General features: G+C 35.9%; 2 protein-coding genes across 2 annotated transcripts; both read right to left on the bottom strand.

The window, feature by feature from the left end:
- Positions 1–13,764: 13,764 nt before the first annotated feature.
- On the bottom strand, positions 13,765–20,143 carry LOC145323970 (uncharacterized). The gene is made up of 7 exons (XM_080166596.1): positions 19,891–20,143; positions 19,487–19,695; positions 19,219–19,335; positions 17,948–18,204; positions 17,557–17,738; positions 17,175–17,225; positions 13,765–14,872 (listed from the first exon to the last, which is right to left on the bottom strand). The coding sequence occupies exons 1-7, from the start codon at positions 20,087–20,089 to the stop codon at positions 14,454–14,456; spliced, it is 1,434 nt and encodes a 477-aa protein (XP_080022722.1). The 5' UTR covers positions 20,090–20,143; the 3' UTR covers positions 13,765–14,453.
- Positions 20,144–20,372: 229 nt separating this feature from the next.
- On the bottom strand, positions 20,373–22,564 carry LOC145324373 (uncharacterized). The gene is made up of 6 exons (XM_080166977.1): positions 22,404–22,564; positions 21,550–21,802; positions 21,334–21,396; positions 21,086–21,172; positions 20,754–20,819; positions 20,373–20,660 (listed from the first exon to the last, which is right to left on the bottom strand). Exons 1-6 carry the CDS (start codon positions 22,559–22,561, stop codon positions 20,406–20,408), a joined length of 882 nt encoding a protein of 293 aa, XP_080023103.1. The 5' UTR covers positions 22,562–22,564; the 3' UTR covers positions 20,373–20,405.
- Between the last annotated feature and the right edge of the window lie 5,376 nt (positions 22,565–27,940).

The raw sequence follows: 27,940 nt of genomic DNA, 5'->3' as shown, positions 1-27,940 counted from the left end.
GAACCTATACAAGCGTACATATCAACTAAGTGCGCCTTGTATAGGGACGCCTACAACCATGAGGATCTTGAGTTGTTGGTGGACGAATTAAATCGTGGAATTCGTAACGCCAATGTAAAACGCCTCATGATGAACCATGAAATTACGAGTGTACCTGAGTACACTCGTAAGGCCATGTTCACCGTGACCATGGTTACTAAGCAGCTGAAGGAAGGTGTGTGCTTAGTGGACTTGACCGACGGGCTGACTGGATCTGCCTGCATCCAGTTGCCCCAATATGACGAGTCGGAGCCAATGGAGATTGGCTCCTTGGCTCCGGGCCTCCACCAGATGGGGAAGGTCGCTCCAGATGACAAGGTTCCAGGCCGCTGCTACCGCTGCCAGGGGAGAGGCCACCGAGCTCGAGACTGCCCAACGCCTGTGGAAGTTAGCCTAGAGGAGAGACGCACCCAGCCACGCCGTGACCGTTCTGCCAAGTGTGAGCGTTGCCACTATGACGGTCACACGGCGGCCGATTGTAGAGCTGACTGGGCCCAGGTAGCCAGCCGCAGGCGCACCGCCGACAAGGGTGCCCCTCCAGGGAAGCCCAGCAGAGTGGCCCATATGGAAGGGAGCGCGCCCCCAGCACCACCACAGCAAGCAGCCGCCCCCAGAGCTGCGGACCGAGCCGATGGGATGCCGCAGTTCGGGACTGTCCCAGCTAGGATCAACGTACTGGGCGGCGCGGCTGAACCCAACCGGGTTGGCCTAGGCTTCAGTCTTAACCATCTGGGGCCAGAGCTGATACAGCCCAACAACATAGCCGAGCCAGAGGTGCTGAGGCCCCAGCCTTTCAGCCTCAACATGATGGAACCTGCCCGACTGAGCCTACCCAGCAAGAGTGGAGGGGCGCTGCCCAGCGTCCCTGAGACAGTGTATGGGGAGGTCCTGGCAGCCGCCGAACGAGAGAGGCAGGAGGTGCTAGCCAGCACCTCTGCATCGATGTATGGGACGCCACCCGGCGTCGCCACCTGGGATGATGGGGGGGTGCTATCCAGCGCCTCCCACCTGGTGCCTGGGGCGACAACCGTTGCCGCCACCGAGATACCTGGATCCTGGAACGAGCCAGCCTCCAACCTGATGTCTGGGGCGACAACCGTCGCCGCCACCGAGAGACCTGAGTCCTGGAACGAGCCAGCGGTCCCAGAGGAAGGGGTGACACCCGTCACCCCCAGTCAGCACGCGCCACCAGCCTGCAGGGAGAGCCCAGCTACATGCCAGCCAGCGCCACCAGCCTGCAGGGAGAGCCCAGCTACATGCCATCCAGAGCCCCCTGCCAGCCAAGGGAACCCAGCTGCTCAACATCAGGATAAGTTGAATTTGTTAAATGTGTTGTATCCAAAATATTGTAAACACCCAGCCTTGCCTGTGCCCCCTGCACCTGAGGCTGGGGAGATTGAAATTTGGGAAAATAAGGACTTGCCTGTGCCACATGCACCTGAGTTCCTAGGGCAGGGGAGGGCAGTGAGTAAGGGCGAGCCTGTGCCACATGCACTTCAGCCCCATGCCCCTGGGCATGCTTTGGACAAGGGAAGGTCTGTCAGTCTGTCATTGGGGAGGGTATCGGGGTGCCTCGGCCGCATACAGATAACGCTCAATGGAAACTTGTATCTAGCCAGGAGCAGCCCAGCCGTGTCCAGTCCCAAGAAGCAGCCGTGACCAGAGCTGAAGATCCCCAGCCGCGTGTACGAGGAAGATGGTTGCCTGGAAGCCTCTCCCATTGGTGGATGGTCCTGTGGGGCCTCCTGCTGGCAGCCGTGTGGCCTACAACCAGCTACGTCCTGGTGGGGTGGGACTGTGCCAACCCCACCCATGTCACGTCTTACAATAAAGAAAAGATGTGTAACACGGAGCCCCTACACCAAGAGGTGCCCCTGGGCCATGAAGTACACGTCCTGCAGCAAGTCAAGGTGAGGGAAACCACTGGGTACAGTTGTCAGCTCACCGTGTCCCAGTGGACATTCAGGTGTGGGGTATGGGGTCACCTCAAGGTGACCTCGGTCCCCACCCTCATGAGGCCAACCAAGATAGACCCAGAAGCGTGCCGAGACCTGGCCAGGAACCGAGTCTACACGTTGCCAGGCAAGACCCAGCCACTGACGTTCCAGCTGAACCACCCCCTGTTCTTCACCATCGACATGGTGGGCGCCCTCGTCAACAGCCCCGAGGGGGTGGGTTGTGAGGGGGAGGACGTCCACTTTGAGGGCCAGCTCTACCGCAACGAATTAGTGCTCCAGGAGCGACGGCTGCTGGTCAAGGAGGAGACCTATGTGGTGGAGGATGGACGGGTGGAGTCCCAGTCTGACCACTTGACCCTAGAGTGTCCCCATTCTGAGCTGTCCTGCATCACTGGAGAAGCAACCTACGTGTGGGACCACCTGGGGAGAGATTGCCCCTTGAGGCTGATCCGCAGCCTCCAGCCCAGCCTGGTGATGGATGCATATCTGGTTGACCATCAGGCTCAGTTTTTCATCAACATGACCAACCCCACCTCGATTGTGAACTGCGACTTCGAGGCCCATGCCACAAACCATCCAGCGCTGTTCGTGGCAGCTGACCCAGCCGCGGCTGCGCTGCCCAGAGTGTCGGCCAGGGATGTTGACGTTCCCCTTCAAGCACAGATACATGCAGGTTATATTGGGTTTACCCTGGAAACGCGCATGAAAAGCACCGCAGCAGAAGAAGTGGCGGCCAACTGCTGGAAGCTCCAGCAACTAGACCCGGCCCACCCGGTGCGTGTCCAGGGGAGCACGTTCTCGGTACTGAGGGGAGACATCCTGCTGCAGCTGACCTGCCAACGTCACAAGTACGTTGTCCGCGAACACAAGGAGTGTTGGGACAAAGTGCCAGTAGAGCCCACAGGTTTTGTAGACGCTGTGACACGGGTATACAGTGAACACGCCACCAAGATTCCCTGCTCCTCCACCTACCCCCTGACTGTGCACGCAGAGGAAGGCTGGATAGAGTTAACCCCCGCTCCCAAGAAGAGGCCACCCCCGCTGGATACGCCTAAGCAGTTGTTGACAGAACCCTTAGATGACTTCAGTTCAGGTGGCTTGTATTCGCAGGCTGAGTTGAACGACTGGCAACAACTGCTGGCGTTCCCAGCATACAAGAGTGCCATGCTGACCGGCCTATCCTATGGCTCCTGCGTTCAGCAAGGCAGCTGTTCGGCCACAGGAGACCATGGGATAGTGTCCTACAACATTGACCGACTGGCGGAGGAAGGAGAGGCAGCCCTGGATGTCTGGGCTGGATTTAGACAAGCCATCCACGAGTGGGGAGATGGCGCAGCCATACTGTGTTTGCTGTTGTTGATCCTCAAACTGCTGGGGGACCTAACCATCATCTCCCTGGCAGCCGCACAAGGAGGAGTCCGAGCAGCCCTGAATGCGATATCACAAGTGTTCCTGTACCATCCAGCTTTATATAGGAAAGCGCTGGCTAGAGCCAGGCTCAACCATGCCAAGTCCCGGGACTTTTCAGTGGACTGGGATGCCATTCCCATCGGCAGGGAAGCAGCAGAGGAAATGGTGTCTATGAAATCCACTGACAGCGGGCATGACCGCCCAGGTAGGCCAGGACCGCCCTCTGGCAGACCCCGCGGCCCCTCAGGAGGACAGGCCGCTGCTCAGACGATCAACCTGACAGCCAGTGCCCCAGCCGCTGCCAACAACAACCAGCAGGCCCCACTGCTAACTGTTCCAGCAACAACTGTGCCACCAGCAAACCTGATACCTGCCGGCGCTGACCAACGTGTCCAACCCAAGCCAGCCTCTGCCTTCTATCCCACATTGGGAGCCCACCAACCCTAAGAAGATACTCACCACTAGGATTCCATTGAATCATTATCGTTTGTATATATTTTAGCCCTAAGGAGCGGGCCGAAGGCCTCAACCACTGTCGGAAGTCTGGTAGGGAAACCCCCTCCCAGCCTTCCGAGGGGAGAGTTGTGGTATTCGGCAACCGTGAGCCATGCCTATGGCACCCCTGATCTGGGGTTCGGTGGAGGGTCAACGGCCCTCCCCCGAGTCCTGGGGAAGGGGTCTAGTGACCCCCTCCCTACGCTTAGAATTAATGATTGAATCTGTCATGTTTATTATGGTTAACTGTATTCTTAATTCTCCCCCACCCTTTTCAGGGATGGGGGATCATTATTGCCCAAACTGACCATTGTATATGTATTATTTATGCTTTTATGTTATGATTATTTATTCCTATCCATGTTATTATTGTTTGTTGTATATAGCTTCAGTATCTTTTAAACCTTCAATAAAGTGACAACTGAAATTAGATGTTGATCATTATCTAGTGAAAGCTAGAGAAGCGTAGCTTCTCTATAGTAAGGTGTCCACGTCTGTCACACTGCCGTAATCTAATTGAACTCCGGTGTCTGCCCTTTATCCTCGGCGGATACCACACTAACACTATACTGACAAGTGTTAATGTCAGTTTGTCCAACCGTTTTAGAGCTTCGTTTTTATGGATGTTGTCATCCTTGTTAAAAACTAATATTCCCAAAGTTTAAAACCAAAATAATGATTTTGGCTTCGCTTAAAGCTACTTATTTATGAAAAAATTTACTTCAAATGGCAATTTTGCTTAAGTAAATTACTCAAAAAACATGTTAGACTAACATTTGGAACAATAGAGTAGCTTTGTTTTAAAAATAGAATTCAGGTTATTTTTAAGGATGAAAATCTTGATAATAAAGTAACCGGATGGATGTCTGTCTGTTTGTACCAAAGGATCTCACTAACCACTGAACTGATATGGATCTCCTTTACAGAGTAATTTCTCATAGGGAGGGTTCTTATCTTTTTTGTGAGAGGGAAACAAAAAGAAATCGCCCATTTAAAAAGATTACCCCCCCCCTCCAAAGAGAACAAATTTAAACTAAAATCAAAAATGGGGAGTGGTCGACCACCCCCTCAAAAAATCTCCCCTCGCCTAAAACAAAATTTGATTTAACTTTTCTTTTTTAAATCTAAAATAAAAAAAATGGGTCATGAATTCAACTCCCCCCTTTTCAAGTACACCAAAAGACCTCATGTTGCGTAGCCGCTAGAAAGGTTTTCTTTTGTCTTTAGCAAAGGATCTCGCTAACCGCTGAACCGATATTGTTCTACTTTACAGTGAAGCTTCTTATAACTATTTGGGGAGAGTGTATCTCTACCATCACATTAAAAAAATGAATCTAACCCCCAAGAACTAAAATTAAAAATGGGGGGGGGGAAGCAAATTCCTCCCCCCTTAAGTAACCCTAGAGGCTTTTGGGGGGCGTAGCTTCTAGTAAAAGTTTTATTTGATAAACCAGATTGAATGTTTGACGTCACAGAATTTGTGGTTCTATGTACATACATATTATAGTGTTTTACTGCTGCATGCCATGAGAAATAAATGTTCACCATACTATGCATAATCATATGCTAGCTGATATACATACATATTTATACAGATAGAATTAGGAATAAAAAAATCAAGCACATCAGCTAACAAAAATAATGACAAAACATATAATGAGGGTTGATTAATAAGTGCTTTCCCATTATAAATAGACTGATAGACAATACATATTATGGAGCAAATGTGTATTTGTAAGCAAACTTTTTACCAAAAAAGCCTCTTACATATCTATAATACATGTCTGTCCGTCCCTTAAGATCTCAGTAACCACTGGACCGATCGGATTCTACTCTTTAGGGAATATACCTTCTGGTCCTGTGGTGGTTTTAGGCTATTTTCTTGGGAGGTGAGACATGCCCAACCCCCCCAAAAATATAAAAAAAAATTCCCCATCAATTTTTTTAGATGATGCAGATGATACCAACTATTTGGTGCTGCACCAAATGTACTACATATTTTTAAATTACCTCTTGGGGCAAAGCCCCTACAGGCTAGGGGCGAAGCCGCTAGTATCTTAAATAGCAAAAGACAAAAATACACATTTTCTCTGAAGAAACTTGATAAACAAAATTAAGAACTTTACAGACAGACTGATGGACCAAGTGAGATTTATGAGTAGGTCCTTATTAAATAGGAAAATCTATATTTATAGATCAGTCGTGTCTTTATAAAAGGAAAATTAATTGATTATCAGAGCATTACAGATAAACTATTGGTCCAGTAAATTTTATAATGGATGCCCATTTTTAGTATATAGTAGCAAAAAAATAAGATTAAATTTAATTTTCAATATTAAAAGCAATTTCCACGCCTATTTTTTAGGTATAAAAAACTACACTTGACACAAAATCACAACACAAACTAAACTAAGCTACAAACCAAGGTATTAACTGTCTAGCCTGCGCAACGCGCGTCTACATTCACTACAAGTCAATAATTAAAGATTTCACCAAATAACAATAGAGTCGAACTTGCGTTAAATATTAACTCTACTGTGACTGAAAAGCAAAAAAACCATGTAAAACTTTTTTCTGTAATTTACCAAAAAATTTTGGTGGTTGAGTGGACTTTTATAGAAGTGGGGCTTTTCTATAATTAGAGTCGTTCCGTGTGTCTGAATGTCTGGAACAGATAGCTATTTTTGGTAATTTAGGCATGGAAGAATTGTTCTATTGTTTTTAAACTTTACTTTAAGGTTCAATTTAGAAAGCATACCAACTCTATTATCGTTACCAGAATGTCCTTACATCCATTTTAAACATGTTGATTTTTAGCTTTTTTAACAACAAATTTTTATGTGATATAATCTGATTGATCTGATTTTTGGAATACTGATTCCTTGGACAAAAAAGTACAATGTTATACGCCATCTCTATAATCAAGTCCTAAAATTGTAGGTATGTTTTTTAAACATTACCCTTTGTTTAAGCAGTTTTTCAACAAATTTACTTATAATTTTGTTTCAACTGTTATTTAGTTATATTCTGATAATTCAGTTCTGACACGTTAACGTTCATTTGTCTGTAAAGCTTCACTGTAACAGAGAACCATATTAGTTCAGCGGATATCGAGAGGGGCTTAAAATCCTTTTACATATAAACAATAAACATCCAAGAGAAAGAAGAACAAGGATGACTACATCCATAAAAGCGAAGCTCTGAAACTTTAGGACAAACGGACATTAACACTTGTATAGTGTCAGAACTGAATAATCATAATATTAATGTATAAGAGTCAAAGTATATTTGTTGAAAAACTGCTTGATACAGGATAATGTTTATAGACATACTTACATTTTTAGAAGTTGATTATAAAGTTGCTTCGCTTATAATATTGTACTTTATTGTCCCAGGAATCAGTATACCAAAAAATCAGATAATTAGATCACATAAAAATATGTTGTTAAAAAAATTAATATGTTTAAAATGGAGGCACGGACATTCTGGTAATGCTTATAGAGTTGCTACGCTTTCTAAATCGTATCAACTACTACAGGAATCACCAAGCAAAGTTTGAAATCGATAGGACAATTCTAACATGCCTAAATTAACAAAAAAAAGCTGTTCCGGACGTACGATGGGACGGACCGACCCATATTATAGAAAAGATTCGCATTTAACAACAAAGTAGATTATAAAGCAAATGCTAATAATTAAAAGAAATTGGCTGAAATAATTTCAGAAGCGAATTTTATACTGCAAAAAAGGCTACCTAGCTACAAACCTTAACTTAAGTTTAAATGTAAATAGACAAAACATTATAAAACATCAATTATCCAAAAGAACTAAGGCAAATTGGCTGGCAGAAGAAAAGGATCTTTGCCACTTGGGGCAGGTAATTGTCTGAATTATACATCTATACATTTATTAATCAGACTAAAAACACAAAATATATGTGGAAATATGTGAAAATCAAAATATAGTTACTTGCCACCTATAAATACAATAATAGTTATTTCTCGCATTATATTATAAACAGCTTGCCGCGGATATAAAATGTACAATTATAAGATTAAAACCAGAATTTTTAGCCCAGAGATGCTGAAGGCACGGGCTAAACAAACTTTTCTGTATGGATGAGAACTGGTTCAAATCCAGCGGATATCAATCGGTTTCGAATGAATACGAGGAAATAGTTACCCCCTAGCCCCTGCTGGAATATAGATAATATAGAAATTAAGATAATTTGCTGATAGCTTGATCTTAAGTAAAAAAAAGGAAGTCTGTTTGTGCATCTAAACAGAGAAGATTGTATGGGAATAGTCCCTTTCGTGGCAACTCCCCTTAAGGAGCGATTCGTGGTATTTTTAAAATGGCTTTTTAGAATCGCCCCTTAAGGTGCGTTGCCACAAAAGGGACTATACCCGATTGTATTTTCAGGGATTAATCTACTGGTCATGTGGCTACTTTGGGGGGGGGGGGGGGGGGAGGTGACACCACTCACCGAAAAATCATCCTCCCATTCCTAAAAATATAAGAAATTTTGCGCTGCTACAGGCTGACGCTAGGACACCCAACCCAAAACTCAACTTCGCAATGATTGATAAAAATAAATACCAATTTATAAAAAAAACTAAGACGAAGAAAGTCGCTAAATGTGACGTCATAAAAATGAGGGATATCCATTTCATATTTAGGGGTTTACTTTCCCGCTCCTCTTCTCCTCATCCCTCATTTTTATGACGTCAGTATATTTTTGAGCGACTTTCTTCATCTTCAAAAAAATGTTGGGGTAACCCCCACAAGTAGAGGTGAAGCCCCTCAAGGCTACGGACGAAGCTACTAGTTTAATTAGAGTGAAATCTTGTAAAAAAAATTGTTGTGTATATTCCTATACTTGTTAGCAGAATCATAAATTATAAATTCAAAATGAGCAGGGTCAATTTTCATTGTGATTTTTAAAAGCGAAGCTTTTCTATAATTAGGGTCGGTCTGTCACAGAAGGATAGCTTTTTTCGTTAATTTAGGCATGTTAGAATTGTCCTACCAATTTCAAACTTTGCATGGTTATTCCTTTAGTAGTTAGGTACAATTTAGAAAGCCTAGCAACTCTATAATATTTACCAGAATGTCCGTACGTCCATTTTTAAAATATTGATTTTTTTCACTCATTTTTTATCGAATTTTATATGATCTAATTATCCGATTGTTCTGATTTTTGTTATACCAATTCCTGAGACAACAAAGTACAATATTATAAGCGAAGCAACTCTATAATCAAGTCCTAAAAATGTATGTATGTTCTTAAGCATTATCCTGCATCAAGCAATTTTTCAACAAGTTTACTCTTATACATTTATAATCTGATTATTTAATTCTGACACTCTACAAGTGTTAATACCCCTTTGTCCTACCGTTTCAGAGCTTCTCTTTAATGATGTTGTCATCCTTGTTTTTATAAAATTTGTGGTTAGTGTATGGCCAGCTTTGCTACTTCTGAACAGAATTGTCCAGTATGGTTTCAAAACCGATTAATATCCAGTGGATTAGAACCAGTTCTCAGCAATACTGAAAAATTATGTATAGCAGTGTATTATATCCAGTTTTTTACGAACATAAAAATGTTTAATCATAATATTAAAACAAGTTCTTTTCAATGTTAGCCCGTGCTTTCGGCATCTCGGTGTTAAAAAAATTGTTTTAATATAAAAATTGTACATTTCTATAACCGCGAAAAGCTGTTTATAATACTATGTACTATGCAATTAATAACTAGTCTTTGATTTCACTTTTTAAAAAACAACATAAACACTTATAGGCAAAAATAAAATAATATCCATGTAACAACACAAAAAAGACTAAACTCTGAAATATGTAAGTTGTGCGTCTAAACGTAGCCTAAGGCAAAACCATTATATACCCCCAGGGATATAAAGGGATAAGACAATGACCGATAAATTGATGTACATCCCTATTGATGATACACAATATTACCTCTTTTGTAGATTAAAATTAGTGGTTGAAACATTTGAACACTTGAACATTTGAACTTAATCAATCAACTAATAAAAATTTACTAAAGTTCCAAAAGTTGTTAAGCCAATGAATAAGAAAATGCTATTTTAGGACTTTGGGGACTAGTGTAATAATCAGCCCAATGTTCCCTCCCTCCTTGATATACCCGGGTCCTATGTGAAAATGTTTTGTTGTAACTGTTATGTTATACCCTTATATTGAAGTGTTACAAATAGCTATTATACATTGGCGGAACCAGTATTAAAATTTGAGGGTAAGAAAATATGGCATAGTATTATAAACAGCTTACCGCGGATATTAGTTTCATTAGCCCATGCATTCTGCGTCTCAGGGCAAAGAAACTGCTTTAAATCTTATAATTATATTTATTATATTGTATTATTATTTATATTAGTAGAAAACTAGAGATATAATACGATGCAATACATAGTTTTCCTGTATGGAGGAGAACCGGTTCTAATCCACCGGATATTAATCGGTTTCGAAGCGATATGGGAAAAGCACGTTTTATGGTTGGTTGAGCGAACTTTCACATTATGTAGTAATTCAGTTGCTTATAAAACTCATTTTCCAGGGTTCTAAAGGGATGAGACAATCAACTTTAAATTAATTTCACTTCCTCCCCCCCCCCCTATTATGATAAACAAAATTATCTATATAGATTAGAATTACTGTCAGAAAATGTTTGGACACTTTCACATCGTCTTATCCCTTAAGATCCCTGAGTTCTCCTTGGAAAATATTACAGGGATCTAAAGGGATAAGCCAATGGCCGATAAATTGATGTACATTACCAAGGATGATACACAATTTACCCCTTTTGTAGATTACAATTAGTGGTTGAAATATGTAAACACAAATGAACCAACCAATCAGAATTTAATATATATTTTCAAAAGTTATTAAGCCAACGAATAAGAAAAAACTTTGTGGACTAGTGTAATAAACAGCCCAATATCCCCTTCTCCCTGGAAATGTTCTGAACCAAAATTTCCAGATTTTTCTACGTACTAAACATTCCTAAAGTCATGGATAGAAAGAATGGTAACAAGGATGACAACATCCATAAAAGCGAAGCACTAAAATGGTATGACAAAGGGACATTAACACTTGTATAGTTTCAGAACGGAATAATCAGAATATAAATGTATAAGAGTCGAAGCTAAATTGTAAGTAAATTTGTTGAAAAACTGCTTGATACAGGATAATATTTATGGACATACTTACATTTTTTGGACTTGATTATAGAGTTGCTTTGCTTATCTTAGGAATCAACATAATAAAAATCAGATCAATCAGATGATTAGATCACATAAATTTTTTTTGTTAAAAAGTAAAGAAAATCAACATTTTTAAAATGGCCGTACGGACATTCTTGTAATGATTATAGAGTTGCTACGCTTTCTAAATCGTACCAAACTACTAAAGGAATCACCATGCAAAGTTTGTTAATCAATAGGATAATTCTAACATGCCTAAATTAACAAAAAAAGCAATTTATCTGTGACGGACGTACAGTCGGACGGACAGAGGTATGGACGGACGTACAAACCGACCCTAATTATAGAAAAGCTTCGCTTTTAAAAATATCAAAGTTTACACAAATGATATAGTTATTTATAACATTGTTTTATAGACATTTTTTCGCAGATATTCCAATGGAAAATTAATAGGATTAAAACCAGTTTTGTTAGCCTCGAGAGGCAGAAGGCTTTAGCTAACAAAACACTTATCAATCTTATGATTTTTATATTGATATTCTGGGAAGGTTTGTAACTATTTTGGGTTAGGGTATTCCCTACCAAGAACAAAAAAATTACCCTCCCTCCTCCCATAAAAATGGGTTATAGCATTCAACCCCTCCCCCTCCTCAAGTGAACCTAGGAGCCTCTAGGGGGCGTAATCGCTGGTTTTAAATAAAAGTTTTCTTTTTCAATAAGATATATCTACAAAAAGATACTTTAGTTTCAATATTTTTATTTTTATTAATTTACTCATTCTTTTGTGTCTGTCTGGGTTAGCTACAGATAGTATATGTACATATAGCATACGTTGGTTCTTAATGCCTCACCAAAGCTCGCAGGCCAAAGTTACAAAAAACGATGATAGATAAGAAAATGCCGTTTCTCCAATCCATAAGCAATGTTTGAAGGACGAAGCAAATTTCATATCTAAATTTTCTCGGAAAAATAATATTTGATTTACAAATTTTCTCTGTAAGATAAAAGCGTTGCATGCTAGATTTTTTAATTAGCTAGGATATAAAGATGCATTTTTCTTTAAACCATGATAACTAATATCTGATGCGTCACCATTGCGTATGACTGCGTACGAGAAACGGCATTGTCTTAGCCATCATCCAAAAACACGGGAGTGCCAAAGAAGAAAACTGCGGAGTTGTTCAGGGAGGTAGGGGACATTGGAATGTTTATTAATTATACTAGTCCCCAAAGTTTATAATAATGTTTTCTTATTCTTTAGCTTAAAGATTTTTGGGGCTACAAAGTAGAATGATGTCCGCCCGCCCGTCCGTCTGAAGCTTAAGCTTAAGCACCACAAACCTCCCCATAATGAAAATTACCCTCCCCCCAAAATTAAAAAAAAATTAAAAAAAAATTATCTATCTATCTATCTATCTATCTATCTATCTATCTATCTATCTATCTATCTATCTATCTATCTATCTATCTATATATCTATCTATCTATCTATCTATCTATCTATCTATCTATCTATCTATCTATCTATCTATCTATCTATCTATCTATCTATCTATCTATCTATCTATCTATCTATCTATCTATCTATCTATCTATCTATAAATTGTTACTTTGCTGGTATTTAAGATAGACAGCTTAATTTTTGACATAAATAAATCTTGATTGGGTTTTTATCCTTTACTATAAAGTAGTAAGGTTTTTTTTGTTTGTAGCGTTTGATCTCGCTAACCGCTGCTGTACCAATATTGCTGTTCTTAAAGGATTGTACTGCTTAGGATGGTGTTAGGTTATTCTCCTGACCTCATTCCCTAGAGACGAAGCAACTAGTATTTTATAAGCCACTAGCAGCTTTAACCCTTCATCTAGGGGCTTTTTCCTAAGAGGTAATTAAAAAAATTATGTACGTGTGCCTATCATGGGAAATATTACATCTTCTATTACCTACCCAGCTGAAAAAATTGTGAATGGGTCGCCAATTTTCGGTCCTACCAAGCTGAAAAAATTGCGAATGGGTTACCAATTTTCGCAAGTAAATAGCGGATTCGCAAAACAAATGCAAAAAAAATTGGGGGCGGAGGTGGATTTTTTTGTTTTGTGGGGGGCTTGGGGTGTCCCACCTCAAAGAAAATAGCCTAAAACCAACACAGGACCACTAGGTATATTCCCTGAATCAATGGTTACCAAGATCTTAAGGGACAGACAGACGGACGGACAGACAGACAGACAGATATCATTCTATTCGTATTATAGATAAACAAAACAAAATCTAAAATTAAATTAAGAAAAATATTTAATTTGAAGGACAAAATAAGTTATAGAGTGGCTGTAATTGTATGTTACAGAAAAATATAAATCTGAATTTTTTATATATAATATATTAAAATTACATTAAAGCAAATACAATATTATATAATCAAATAAAAATCATTAAAAATTAAAATAATCATTATAAAAACATCAATTAAATAAGCATTACTATAAATACAATATAAGGGGAATGGGGTCTCCAAATTAATTTGCAATTTTGAAAATAGAAATAAAACTAATAAAGAATAAGATATATGGGAATTTAAAATGAAAATAAAAAATAATTGAAAATCAGTTTTTTTAAAAGGGGGGGGGGGATTTGGGTGGGTTGGTTTTGGTTAAAGAATCGACTACTTCTAAATATACATTTAATACAAAAATTTTAGAAAATAATATAATACAAAATTAATTTTGTTTTATATTATTTTCTAAATCTAATCTTAAATGGAAAAGGTATTTTTGTAAATGTATTTATTATTTGATAATTATCAATTCATTTGAAAGCATTCATTTGTTCTAAAGATAAAGTAAGTATTATTCCAGTATGGCTTTAAAACCGATTAATATCCGCTGGATTAGAACCGTTTCTAAGCCATACTGAAAAATCCTGTATAGCATTGTATTACAGACAACTTTACATGAATATTGAAATGAAAATCATAAAATTATTACCAGTTTTGTTAGCCCTGAGGAGGGCCCGAACTTATAAAACTGGTTTTAATTTTATAGATTATCATTTTAATATCCGCACAAAACTGTCTATAATACAATGCGATAAATAACTATTTCTCAAATTAGATATTTTGAAAGAAAATATTCAAGTGCCTCTAGGTACGAATCTGCTAATAACCAATATAGAAATCATTTTTGCAAAGTTTAAAATCAGAAGAGCTATTCTAACATACCTAAGTTAACGATCATAGCTACCTATAATGGAAGGTTAATATAGAAACGCTTAGGTCAGTGAGGCTTTTGATAATGAATGAATAAATCAAATAATAATCAATTACAAATCAACTTTGTTCCACTCAAGTTTGTCAGGATTAAATTTATATCTAGTGAGGTATCTCCATTCATTATCCTGACCAAGTACCCAAATCTTTTCCTGATACTCAATATCCCCACCAGCATATTTGTGTAAACGATATTCGATATAAAATTTACGTTGCCCTATGCAACTATCTCCATTATTAAATATCAATCTGTAACCTCCATCCTGGACTTTGTTATCTTTAAATATATAAATTTGCTCTCGCTTTGTATCAGTATCATATAACCGTACAAACCCTGGTACTTGCTCTGTTTGATACACCTTGACATTCTTCTTAAAGTTGTATGACCCACCATATACCAAAGTTGCCCAGCATTCATCTTTAACAAAGTTCTCATCTGTTCTTGGTATGTCAGCAAAATCAGAGACATAACCTAGATTAATTTTGTTCATTAGCTTTTATATATGTTATTTATATTCATCAGTCAGTCACTTTAGTAAGTACTAGCGGCAACGCCCCTATAGGCCTCTAGGGGCACTTGAGGAGAGAGTCGTATTTAATAATTAAATTTCTTATTTTAGATTTTAAAGAAAAAGTAAAAAAATTTTTGGGGGGTGCCCCCTCATTTTTGATATTAGTTATTAAAATTCAAAAAAAACAAGGATGACAACATCCATAAAAGCGAAGCTCTGACACGATATGACAGACGAACATTAACTTTTGTTGAGTGTCAGAACTGAATATACAAAATATGAAAATATAAGATTTGACAAAATTATACGTAAATTTGTTGCAAAAGTTCTTGAATACAGAATTCTGTTTGAGGACATACTGACATTTTTAATACTTGATTATAGAGATGCTTCGCTCATAATATTGTACCTTATTATAATAGGAATCAGTAATCAAAAAATCAGATCAATCAGATGATTTTATCACATAAAAAATTGTTATTGAAAAAGTAAAAAAATCAACATGTTTAAAATGGACGTACGGACATTCTGGTAACGATTATAGAGTTGCTACGCTTTCTAAATCGTACCTAACTACTACAGGAATCACCATGCAAAGTTTGAAATCGATAGGACAATTCTAACATGCTTAAATTAACGAATAAAAGCTAACTATCTCGGACGCACGGACCGACCCTAATTATAGAAAAGCTTCGCTATTAAAATTTTTTTTTTGTAGGGGGATTTTTCATTTTTTTGGGGGGGGTTGGGTTGGGGTGTCTCACCCCCAAGAAAATAGTTAGAAACCTTCCCGGGACTTAAGAGAAGCTAGCCTGTAAAGGAGAACCCGATCGGTTCAGCGGTTAGCGAGATTCTTCGGTACAAACACACAGACAGACACACAAATATTTACATTGCTGTTTTTAGAAGTGAAGCTTTTCTATAATTGGGGACAGTCAGTACGTCGATCTGAGACGGATAGTTTTTTCAGTTAATTAAGGCATGTTAAAATTTTCCTATCAATTTCAAATTTTGCATGGTGATTTAGAAATTTAGAAAGTGTAGCAAGCAACTCTATAATCATTACCAGAATGTCTGTACGTTCATTTTAAACATGTTGATTTTTTACTTTTTACAACAAATCTTTATGTGATCTGATTATCTGCTAGTTCTGATTTTTAGTATAGTGATTCCTTGGACAAAACATACAATATTATAGGCAAAGCAACTCTATAATCAAGTTGTAAAAATGTAAGCATGTATAAACATAATCCTGTATCAAGAAGATTTTCAACAAATTTACTCACAATTTTGCTGTGACTCTTATTCATTCATATTCTGATTATTCAGTTCTGACACTATAAAAGTGTTAATTTCCGTTTGTCCCACTGTTTCAGAGCTTTGCTTTTATGGATGTTGTCATCCTTATTTTCTATTCAATATGCCCTTTCATAATTATCACACCTATAATATTGGATTTTACTCCGCCCCGCACCCCCCCCCCCCTCCATGTATATTTTACCCCTAAAAGTTGAATAAATGCTCATATCCAGATTTTTTGGGACGTATTTACGCTGATTTTTGAAATTATTCTAGGTTTTCTAAGAATCAGTCAGTTTTTATTTGTCTGTCTGATTTGTTGAGCTGCGTATCTATGGATGTTGTTATCCTTGTTTGTTATTTTATTCGTAAGTATTCAAGAAACACTGAAGGCATAATTTGTTTTTCTGGTCGTTTTTCTTAGAGGTGTGGTAATTTATGTCTTCAGCAGATGAATAATTAAAAAATTCCAATGTTATGGTCCAGCTGTTTATTAGATATTGCTGAAGAACTTAGATCATAACAGATATAGACAAAAATATACTAGTTTTAATTTTTTTCTCTCAAAAAGCTGCGAAATTAAGCCACATATCTGTGATGTTTTTGATAACAGGACATTTTTGGTCAATCTGTATATCTCTAAAGGTGATTAGAAAATGAATTTCTTTATATACAAACTAGCGGCTACGCCCCCTAGAAGCCTATAGGGGCACTTAAGGTAAGAGGGGGAAATTAATCCCATTTTAAACTTGAGTTTCAAAAGAGTAAAAAATATTTTTTTTTTTGGGGGGGGGAGGAGAGGGATGAAGACACCCACCCCAAAAATAGTTTAAAACCTTCCCAGGACCCATAGGAAGCTTCACTGTAAAGGAGAACCTTACAGGTTCAGCGGTTAGCAAGATCCTTTGGGACAGACAAAAAACGCTTACTACTTTATAAAATAGGATGTCTAATGAAACTTACAAAGTTGAAGTTTCCATTCAGGCTTGGCAGTCAAAGCAGCTTCAAAAAATCCTACAACATGGAATTTATTTCTTTTAGTTAAATACCTCTAAAGAAAGCCTGAATCGAATGTAGCTTAAAATTAAAATTAAACCTTAATTTAAAGAGATAATTATTTTTAATTTAATGAGTTTCAAGCAATACACATCAAAATAGTCCTATACAGTCTGAAACAGTAAATTGCAAAATAGAAGAAATTTTTTCAAGAGAAACCAAAAAAAATCTGCCAAGAACAAGTACTTTTTAGCACTAATTGATATTCACTGATATTCTAATCACTAACTCATTTTAAAAGCCTTACACATGATCTAAAAAGGATTAATAATCCTAAGATGATTCCTACCTGAGAGTAATGAATTGCAAACATCAGTGAATTTCCTCACACACAACTCTGTGGCTTCTATTTCTTCAATGGCCTCTTCAACAGGATTAAAGCCAGGTAGCTCCTCCAGGAGTTTCTTAGGGACATGTGCCAGGTAGGTCAGCTTCAGGAGACAGTAGATTGCTCTCACATAGATCAGGAACCTTAAAAATTGAACTTGATATTAAAGACTGATATAACTTTGAGTAATATCATTCTTTGGTATATAAAATATCCAACTTATTTTCCCAGTTTTTTATTGTACTTATTCTATTCCAAAATACTGTTTTATTCTAATCTTAATTAAGTTTATTATTTATTATTAGTTTTATTCTAATCTGTATTCATGGAAATTTGTATTTACTAATCTTACCTGTGAGCATGATCCAGTGGTTCTAATGAGTTGTCACATTTCTTGCTGTAAACGTTTCTCAGGAATTCTTTAATCTGATATTCTTTGAAATCAGAATTTTTGTCCTCGAAGTCTGATAGACCACGATGGAACTTGGAAGCCCATAAAGGTAACTTATCAGATTGTGATATTAATCCCTCTGCTTTGTCCAAGATCCACTTGAAGTTTGAAAATGGCCAAAGTTGTTGGAACAATCTCAGCGTTGTATTCAGAGCAGACTAGAAATAGAAAAATCATCAATAATACAAAGTAGTATGATGTCTATCTGTCTGAAGCTTAAGATCTCAGTAACCACTGAACCGATTGGGCTCTACTCTTCAGGGAGTATACGTATTGCTTCTGGGATGGGTTTAAGGTATTTTCTTGGGGGTGGGACACCCCAACAACCGGAGTGGATACAAAACCGCGACAATAACAAAACTGAGACATTACAAAACCGCGACAATAACAAAACCGCGACATTACAAAACCGCGACATTACAAAACCACGAATGTAACAAAACCGCGACATTACAAAAGACCAACATTCAAAAAGTCTTAATGCTAGAAGGTCATGGCCGCAGCACTCGGCCCCCTGGCCTGCCTAACCGCGGGCGCTCAGGCCCCATTGCCTATAACCTAACCTAACCTTACCTAAATATTGTAAAAAAAATATTAAAAATTTGAAAAAAATCTACCAACTACATTTTGTAAAATCCACGAAATTCTAAACTATAAATAAATTAATGTACATTAAACATTAATACATAGGTTAGGTTAGGTTATAGGTAAAGGGGCCGAGCGCCCGCGGCTAGGCAGGCCAAGGGGCCGAGCTTTGCGGCCATGACCTTCTAGCATTAAGACTTTTTATAGTTATATTTTTGTAACCGTCGCGGTTTTGTAATGTCAAAATTTTGTAATTTTCGCGGTTTTGTTATTGTCGCAGTTTTGTAATGTTGCGGTTTTGTAACTGTCGCGATTTTGTATCCACTCCCAACAACCTCCCCATGTAAAAAAATGAAAAATATACCCCCTTCCAAAAAAAAAAAATTTCCCCCCCCTCCAAAAAATTTTGTTTTACTTTTACTTTTTAAATCTAAGATATGAAATATTAGGTTGATCAAACCTCTTGGGGTGAAGCCCCTAGAGGCTAGGGGCGAAGCAGCTAGTATAAGTTACAGTGTACAGCATTTCAAAACAAATACTTATTTGTTAATTTTAAAATCACAGCATAAATTATAAATAATCCATACCTGTATTTTGTCTTGTTTTGCTTTGAGCCTGTCGAAGCTAGCAGCTGCCTCAGCAGTGAAGGAAACTCTATCCTCTTGCATAAACTCCAGGAAATCCTTAGATTTATTTTCTGATCCCTTAAAAGAATATGAAAATTATAAATTTCAAAACCAAATAACAAAGAATATCCTTCTAGTTGGGAGCTAATTTAGAATTGTAAATTCCTTTGTAACTTTTAAATATCATATGTATAAAAAATTAATAGTTTTAAATACTGTATTTACTGACCTTAAGTCTATCTTTCAATAAAACAACACCAAATTGCCTATAGCATTGGTTAAGGACAGATAAAGGGTTTGGTCCAGGAGTGGTGTCCAAAAAATTGAGCATAGGAATACTTTCTTCTATTCCCTTGGCCAAGGAGGAATACTGTGCACCAAACCATATTCTCATTCTTTTGTCTTTCTCATTCAGACCTGGAAATTCCCTTTCAAGTACTGAAAATAAAAATCATTTTATTAATTTGTAAAGCATTCATGATAGCAATCCAAATAAACATTGTAAACAAAATAAGCTATAATATTAACAATTTTATCTGGGCATGATTTATTTAAAAAGTCTGATGTATATAATCTTATTGTGCTTATAAAATAATGCAAAGTATAACAAAGATAAACTTGAATTGCATTTACCTCTTAGAAAAGTTGAATCATCAGGAAAAGAACTAGAGATGTAAAAATAAGGAAATGAAGCTGTAACAACTTCCTTTAAAATTTGAACATCTCTAATGAAATCTTCTAGTTCTTCAAAGATGAGATTTTCTAATTCTGTGATATCTTTGTTATAGTCCTCATGATTTTGATAGTAAGTTATCCTCATTTCTAAGTACATGATCCTTGTTGTTAGAATAAGAGAATGAAGTTCTCTAAACTTGTCAGTGCACTGATTTTTATATTTTAGTTAAATAATGGTAAAAAGAAAATTAAGATGTCTTTTTTTACCTAAACTGTTTGGAACCTTCTCATATGTATTATTTATATGTCTAGCACCTGCCCGTAGTCCCAACTTCATCTAACTACTTATATAAATACAAGCAATTTAACCCAGGAATAAATTTAACCCCTTTATTTACATGTTATTTAATGAAATCTTATTAAGTAGGCAATTCCTAATATACCTTAAAGAATCATTTGCAAACAAGATCTTATCAAATATCTACTTGAAATTTATAATAATTAACTAATGAACATTCCTTGTTTTTGTTGTAATACTCAAAGATTGCTTTCAGATTGCTAATTTCAAAATCACTGGAATATTTTTCAACTTGAAAAAAATCTAATCCTTTTGCCCACAGTTTCTTATTTTTTTTCTCCATCATCTTTTTGAAATGAAATTGAATGCTCTTTAATCCTTTCTTATGGGTTATTTCTTTGAGAATTTCTAGAATTCCATCTGTTTTACCCTAAATTTGAAAGAATTTAGTATTTTTTAACATTTTCAGTTGCCAGTAAAGATAAAAAATCTAACTTGGCTATAAAATGAAAATAAAACAAACCTCTATAGAGGTGAGCTTAGTACTAATATCACCTTCCAGTAGTTCTAGAAAATTGTTTGTCTTGTCCTAAATAATAGACCAATTAGTTCTAGAATATGCTCAATCTTGTTTAGAAGGAACAGTTTTTATCTGATCTAACATATCAAACATATATTATATAGTTAATTGCAAATTAAATATGTCAAAATAACCAAAGAGAAATCAGCATTTTAATTTATAATTATTAATAGTTTTTGATTCTAAATTATAAGTTTCAAAATGGAATAAAAATTAAAAGAAAATCTGGCTAAAATTTGTATTTAGTTTTATATATCTAATAACTTAATGCAAACCTCTATGAAGGAGAGCTTGGACCTGATATCAACCCTCAAGTAATCCAAAATTTCTTCAGTGTTTTCAAGAACCTGGTCAGTTTTGACCTAAATTTGAACAAAAGAATAAGCCAGCATGTAAAACAATACACATTAAAGAGTAATAGTTTGTGTAACCTCTCTTAATGATCAATATACTTGGCCTTAATCTCATCCACTTTTTAATAACTTTAATTTTTAAAATCAAAATGAATTATAAACATACTTACATCTAATTTTGTAATTCCATCCAGTATTTCTTCAGTGTTTTCAAGAACCTGGTCAGTTTTAACCTAAATATGAACAAAAGAATAAGCCTTAATGTGAAACAAAACATATTAAAACATATCAAACCTCCCATAATGATCAATATACTTGGCGTCATTTTCATCCATTTATTAATAACTTTAATTTTTAATATGAATATGAAATATAAACATACTTACATCTAATTTTGTAATTCCATCTCCAACAGCTTCAACAGTATCGTTCATAGATTTAAGTTTTTTGTTAACTTTTTGGAGGTCCTTTGACTGACTGTCAACAGTATCTTTCATAGATGCCAATTTTGTGTTAACACTATGTAGCTCCTTTTTCCTTCTGTCTTCTGCCGTATCCTGATCTAAAATGGCTGAAGTACCAGCCAAACATACTCCCAATATTGTCAGTGGAAAGAAGCCAGAAACTCCTCCAACAATTCTGAAATATGTTTTGTTATTAATATCATAGTCAATTCTTGTATAAATGTATTTTTTTCTATCTATGTTTCTTTGAGAGTGTGCTGTGTACTAAAGAATCTCACAACCCACTGAACAAATATGTAGTTTCTTCAAGGTCTTGGTTAGGTTTTTACATATTTTTGAGTCCCAAGAAACATTGTTCCTAAAAGAAATTTCCCCCACAAATTTTTCTTAAAACTAATTCCCCAACCCTTCTAAAAATATAAAATATCTTCTTTTTGAAAATTATGTAAAATTTAGTGTAAATTTCAAAAAAAAAAAATTATTGAGTGCATAATAATTAAATTTAAATTTTTTTTTTCATTCTCAATTTTACATTCTCAAATTTAACTAAATCTTATGGAAATATAAAAGATTTAGTGGCTGCACCTTTAGCAGTTAGGGGAGAGAAAGCAGTAAAATAACTCAAAATCTAAATTTTAAATAGAATAGCCTAAAACCAACCAAGTAAAATGAGAGGCATCCCTTTCATAGAAAAGATTTTCAGTTTAGTGTTTTGATAAATCTTAATGGACAAATAATTGAAAGTGCTTAATTAAAAATTAAAAATATCAACTTACGTGCAAATTTTGGCAGCAACCCCAAGACCTTGAGCTAACTGTGGTCGTTTTGAATTGATGGAATCAATGCAACGTCCAACTCTGGAGGACACACCAGTCAACTCTTTTGCAGTGTCAAAAATATCTTTGGCTAGCTTCAATCCTTCCTCCTCATCCATTTTCACTCTAAAAGATATATCATAATTATGTGTAACCTTACACTATGGTAAAAAACCAAACCCATCTATTCACAGTTGGATTTGAATATCAGCTGAAAGTGCTTCTTACATAATATGCTGCTATGTCAGAAGTGCAACTTAAAATAATAAAAGTAGGGTTGGGGGGGTGGGGTGACTTTGCTCAAAACAGACAAAGGATGTGCAATCAAATGGTTGGGGGTCTACACTGACTGGCCATTGGAGCTACTGGACAGGTCAGGCTCTACAGAGGTATTAATCAAGTATAACAATTTCATTAAACTTATCATCAAAATTTATATGATTTTTCAATTTGCAAAGTAAACCCAAATTCAAAACCAGTATTGAGTATTTTCTTCTTTTTAACAAATTTTTGAAATATTTTCTTAATGTATTCTTTCCTCCTCCCTCCAGTCATTAGAGGGATGGAGGAAAGCATTGTGGTTGTGTTTTTAAGAACCCAGACTTGCAAGTCTAAATAAACATCCCTGAGGAACTACAAATTTAAGCATTACAGAATAAATGTTTTTTTTTAATGCAACCATCTCGTAATCAAAGATTAAATGGCACTTAGAATTAGAATTTCGATCTGAAATTTTTCATGAGTAATCCTTGGTAGGTCTATTTACCCTAAATCGAACAAAAAGTTGGAAAAGTAACCGCTGGCCAGGGATAAGGGATGGGAAACGTAGAAAAATATTATTTCAGGCCTATTTCAAGCCTAGGCCTATTTCTAGCCTAATAAACCAGTTTTGGGATAGCGCAGTGGTTCGTATAAAATGCTAATGAAAAAGCTGTGTGTGTGTGTGTAGATAAAGTATAGAATCAATTTCAGGTAGCTAGTTTAAAACAAAAAACATAACTTTTTATAAACCTATATATTAATGGCTTTTGTTAAAATGAAGTTTTTTCTCTCCCAAAATTTTTTATCTTTTACTTTGGTAATTTGAACTGTCAGAAAGCTATCGTTGGGTTTCCCTCAGACAGATTTTAGTTTGTATTATTTGCATTTTTATTAATAAGTAAAAATTTTATTTAAAAATTTCATTGCTAATTAAAATTCAAAATAAATAAATAAATATGCACTTGGGTAACATTCTATCAAGTTCTTTGGATACTATACTGGATATAATGTAATGATATATCTGTACTGTGTTGTATTGTACAAAAATTAGGGTGAAGGTGTTGTATCAACTCCGTACTAAATTTTTAAAATTCTAAATACAACATCTAATTTATAAACTACCAAATGAAAATTCGTAGCTACCTTCTTTCCAAAAAAATAATCCCGTTATTTTTGTTTTTTCTATGTGGCCCTTTTTTAATGTTAACTCTAAGCAGATTTTATAATTAAACTAATGTGATCTAACACCATTTATATTTATTTTTTCGTAGCAGACGAAATCATTATTTTTTCTTTAATTGTCTGCTTCTAAAATTTCCGCCATCACAGAACACTATTGGTTTAGAGCGGTAGCCAATATGAGCCGTCCGCCAGTAAGGTCATTAAATTAGGCAAATGGTAAAAGTTGCATGATCCCTTTCAAAACCAGGCCGAGACCTAATTTATGGCCAGGTTTCCTATCCCTTATCCCTGCCGCTGGCGGCTCAGCTGTTTAGCTCTTTTTTTTGCCTATTTTCAGGGCAAATTCATCATTAATAACATAGGAATCTACTTTTAAAAACATATTTTTGGTTTTATTCTTGTTAAAGGACGCCTGCAAGAAATAACACGCTTTAACTGCTGAAAGACTGCCACAAGAAGACCCAATACCCTAAATTATAAGCCTTCAGCTTCAATAACAAAAAAGTTCTAGGCATTTCAAAATAGCATTTTATGTACAATGGAATTTTTGAAAGATTTCCAATGCTCATAAAAGAAAAAACAATATTAAATTACGTTGCCTAGACATAAAATTATAACCTCATCTTTGTCAGAAACTTAGATTGCCTGTAACTGATTACATTTTTACAATAAAAACACCACATTTCATAGTCAAAATCTATGAAAAAAATTCGATTTAAATTGCATTTTTAAACGAAAATCATAGCGGAAACAAAGGGGTAAACTAATACAAGCTTAGCTGTGATTGGTTGTTAAGCTGATTAAGCCTTCTGATTGGCTACAGTACATTCGGTACAATGCAAGTGAAACTTAATTTTTTTTAATGATTTTGACTATAAAAATGGGTATTTTTATTGTAAAAATATAATTAGTTACTAGAAACCTAAATTTATGACAAAAATAAGCTTATAATTTTGTTTCTAGGCCACGTAGTTTAATTTTAAAGTTTTCAACATGAGCATTGCAATTCTTTCAAAATTTCCATTGTACATAAAATGTCATTTTAAAATGCCTAGAACTTTTTTGTTATAGAAGCTGAAGGCTTCAAATTTGGGGTATTTGGTCTACTTGTGGCAGTCTTTCAGCAGTTAAAGCGTGGTATTTCTTGCATGCTTCCTTTAAATGATAGCAATAACCATTTTTAAAATTTCTAGTACCAACAGTTACCGGCTAGAACCGTTTGATAAGGTTTTTGAGCCACAAAAGTTATTATGTAGAGATAGGTTTTGTGACTAATTTGCTCATAAGATAGCCAAAAAATGGCAAAATGGCTGAGCCGCCAGCCGTTAATTTCCAACTTTTTGTTCAATTTAGGGAAAATAGACCTACCAAGGATTATTCATGCAAAATTTAAGATTGGAATTCGAATTCTAAGTGCCACTTAATCATTGATTACAAGATGGTTGCATTAACCCCCCCCCCCTTGATTATTGAAAAAAATAGTCATTAAACAGATGAGTTTTAAGTGTTTTTGCATACTTATTTTTTAAAAGCGAAGCTTTTCTATAATTAGGGTCTGTCCGTCCGTCCGTAACGGATAGCTTTTGTCGTTAATTTAGGCATGTTAGAATTGTCCTATCGATTTTAAACTTTGCATTGAGATTCCTTTAGTAGTTAGGTACGATTTAGAAAGCGTAGCAACTCTATAATCATTAGCAAAATTTCCGTACGTCCATTTTAAACATGTTGATTTTTTTACTTTTTTAACAACAAATTTTTATGTAATCTAATCATCCGATTGATCTGATTTTTGGTATATTGATCCCTGGGACAACAAAGTATAATGTTATAAGCGAAGCAACTCTATAATCAAGTCCTAAATATGTAAGTATGTTCATAAACATTATCCTGTATAAAGCAGTTTTTCAACAAATTTACTTACAATTTTGCTTTGACTCTTATAATTTATATTCTGATTATTCACTTTTGACACTCTACAAGTGTTAATGATCGTTTGTCCTTCAATTTCAGAGATTCGCTTTTAGGAAGTTTTCTTCATTGTTACACTATGTCAAAGATTTTCTATACTTATGGTTGTCTGTATGTCCGTAACGGATAGCTCATCTATTTAAAACATTATGATGTTTGAATTTTGAAGTAACGACTCCTAAGACTGCGTGGTACAATGTTATACGAGAAGCTTCTCTATAATAAAGTCCTTAAAAATGTAAGTATGTCCTTATGTATCATTATCTTTTACTTATAAATTTATATTCTGCTTATTAAGTTCTGACACTCTACAAGACTTTATGCTCGTTTTGCCCTCGTCTGATTTTTTAGCTTTGCGATCTATGGATGTCGAATAGAGATAATCCAGAGAAAAGCTCTCTAAATCAGGAAAAAAGTGGCGGAACAAACCGGTCACAATATTGGTTACAATGTGTACAAATTTTAGTAAAAAGGGCAGTTTTTTTTTAAGCGAGGCTTTTCTTTAAACAGGGTTGGTCTTTTAATCCGTTCTTCTGTAACGGTCAGCTCATTTCGTTAATTAAAACAAGTTAAAATTGTCCTATAGCTTCCAAACTTTGCATGGTGATTCCTGTAGTAGTTAGGTACGATTTATAAATGGTAGCAACTCAATAATCGTTACCAGAATGTCCGTACGTCCTTTTTAACATGTTGATTTTCAATATTTTTAACAAAATGTTTTTAATTTGATAAAATTATCCGATTGTTCTGATTCCTAGGAGAACAATGTACAATGCTATAAGCGGAGCATCTCTGTAACCAAGTACTAAAAATGTAGTCCGTAAACAGCATCCTGTATTCAATCAGTTTTTGAACAAATTTTGTTTCAAATTTAAATTCTGATTATTCAGTTCTGTCACTCTACAAGTGTGAATGTTCGTTTGTCCTTCATTTCAGAGCTTTGCTTTTATGGATGTTGTCATCCTTGTTGAAATATATTTTGGTGAACATCTTTGGTCTAAATGACATAAAGTATATTAATTTAAATTAAAATATTAAAAAATTTGTAAAAATACAAAGGCAGAAACTGTTACTTTAAAACTGAATGTTGATTTATGTAATCTAAATAGAATAATTTTGTTTGAAGAGAAAAAATCTCAGAAGGGGAGGGGATATCAATATGTATTATAATATTAAAAAAATTTTGTAAAAAAAATATTTTATTTTCAACTAAAATATCTTTAGAAATTATATTCTACTTTTACAATTGTTCATCAATTTGTTAGTATTAAATTTAAATGTTTGAATTAGACCACCTACCCAACAACTGAACTTTAAAAGCATTAACATTTCTTTTTATTTGTGGAAGATAAGAAAAATTTATATTCCTTAGAATGCATGGCGTGCACAGTTTTTTTTTCATGGGGGGTGTTAAGATGTTTGAGATTTAGTGGGAGTCATAAAAGGGATGGTTAACAGAATAAGCTCCTTCTATCTATAGTAGTACTAATCTAAAATAGTTGTATTATAACCATTACCTAGATCTATAATAAATTTCACTGTAAGTAAAGGAGAACTATGTAGATATGGCATTTTGCGAGATCTTAAACTACAGTCAGTACCAGAACAGATTTTAAACATATAGGTTAAAAAACAAATAAAAATCAACATGTCTCATTTTGTTATTTCTTTAGAATTAACGATTTAATAATTATATTAAAGTAACAGGATGCTGTCTGTATGTCTGTACCGAAGGATCTCGCTAACCGCTCAACCGATCAGGCTCTCCTTAACAGGGTAGCTTCTAATAGGTCCCAGGAAGGTTTATATCTATTTTTGGGGAGGGTACCACCACCCTCCCAAGAGAAATCATGAAAAATCAAAACATTGGTAGGTATTTAAGAGACTTGAAAAAAAAACATTTAAAGTGCCACTAGAGGCCTCTAGGGGTGTAGCTGCTAGTACTTACATAAAATACATACATTTTTGTCATTGGTCACATTTTTCAGGTTAAAAAAAAGCAAATTGACATTTAATAATTTGTTAAATAAAGGTAAATAAAACTATAATAAGGGGTTATGGGGGGGGGGGGATAATGCAACCATCTC

Source organism: Acartia tonsa, chromosome 7 (assembly GCF_053477335.1).
Source record: "Acartia tonsa isolate MP-2025a chromosome 7, ASM5347733v1, whole genome shotgun sequence".
Lineage (NCBI taxonomy): Eukaryota > Metazoa > Arthropoda > Copepoda > Calanoida > Acartiidae > Acartia > Acartia tonsa.
The sequence above is the reverse complement of the archived record's forward strand: the minus strand, read 5'-3'. Positions and strand labels throughout refer to the sequence as shown.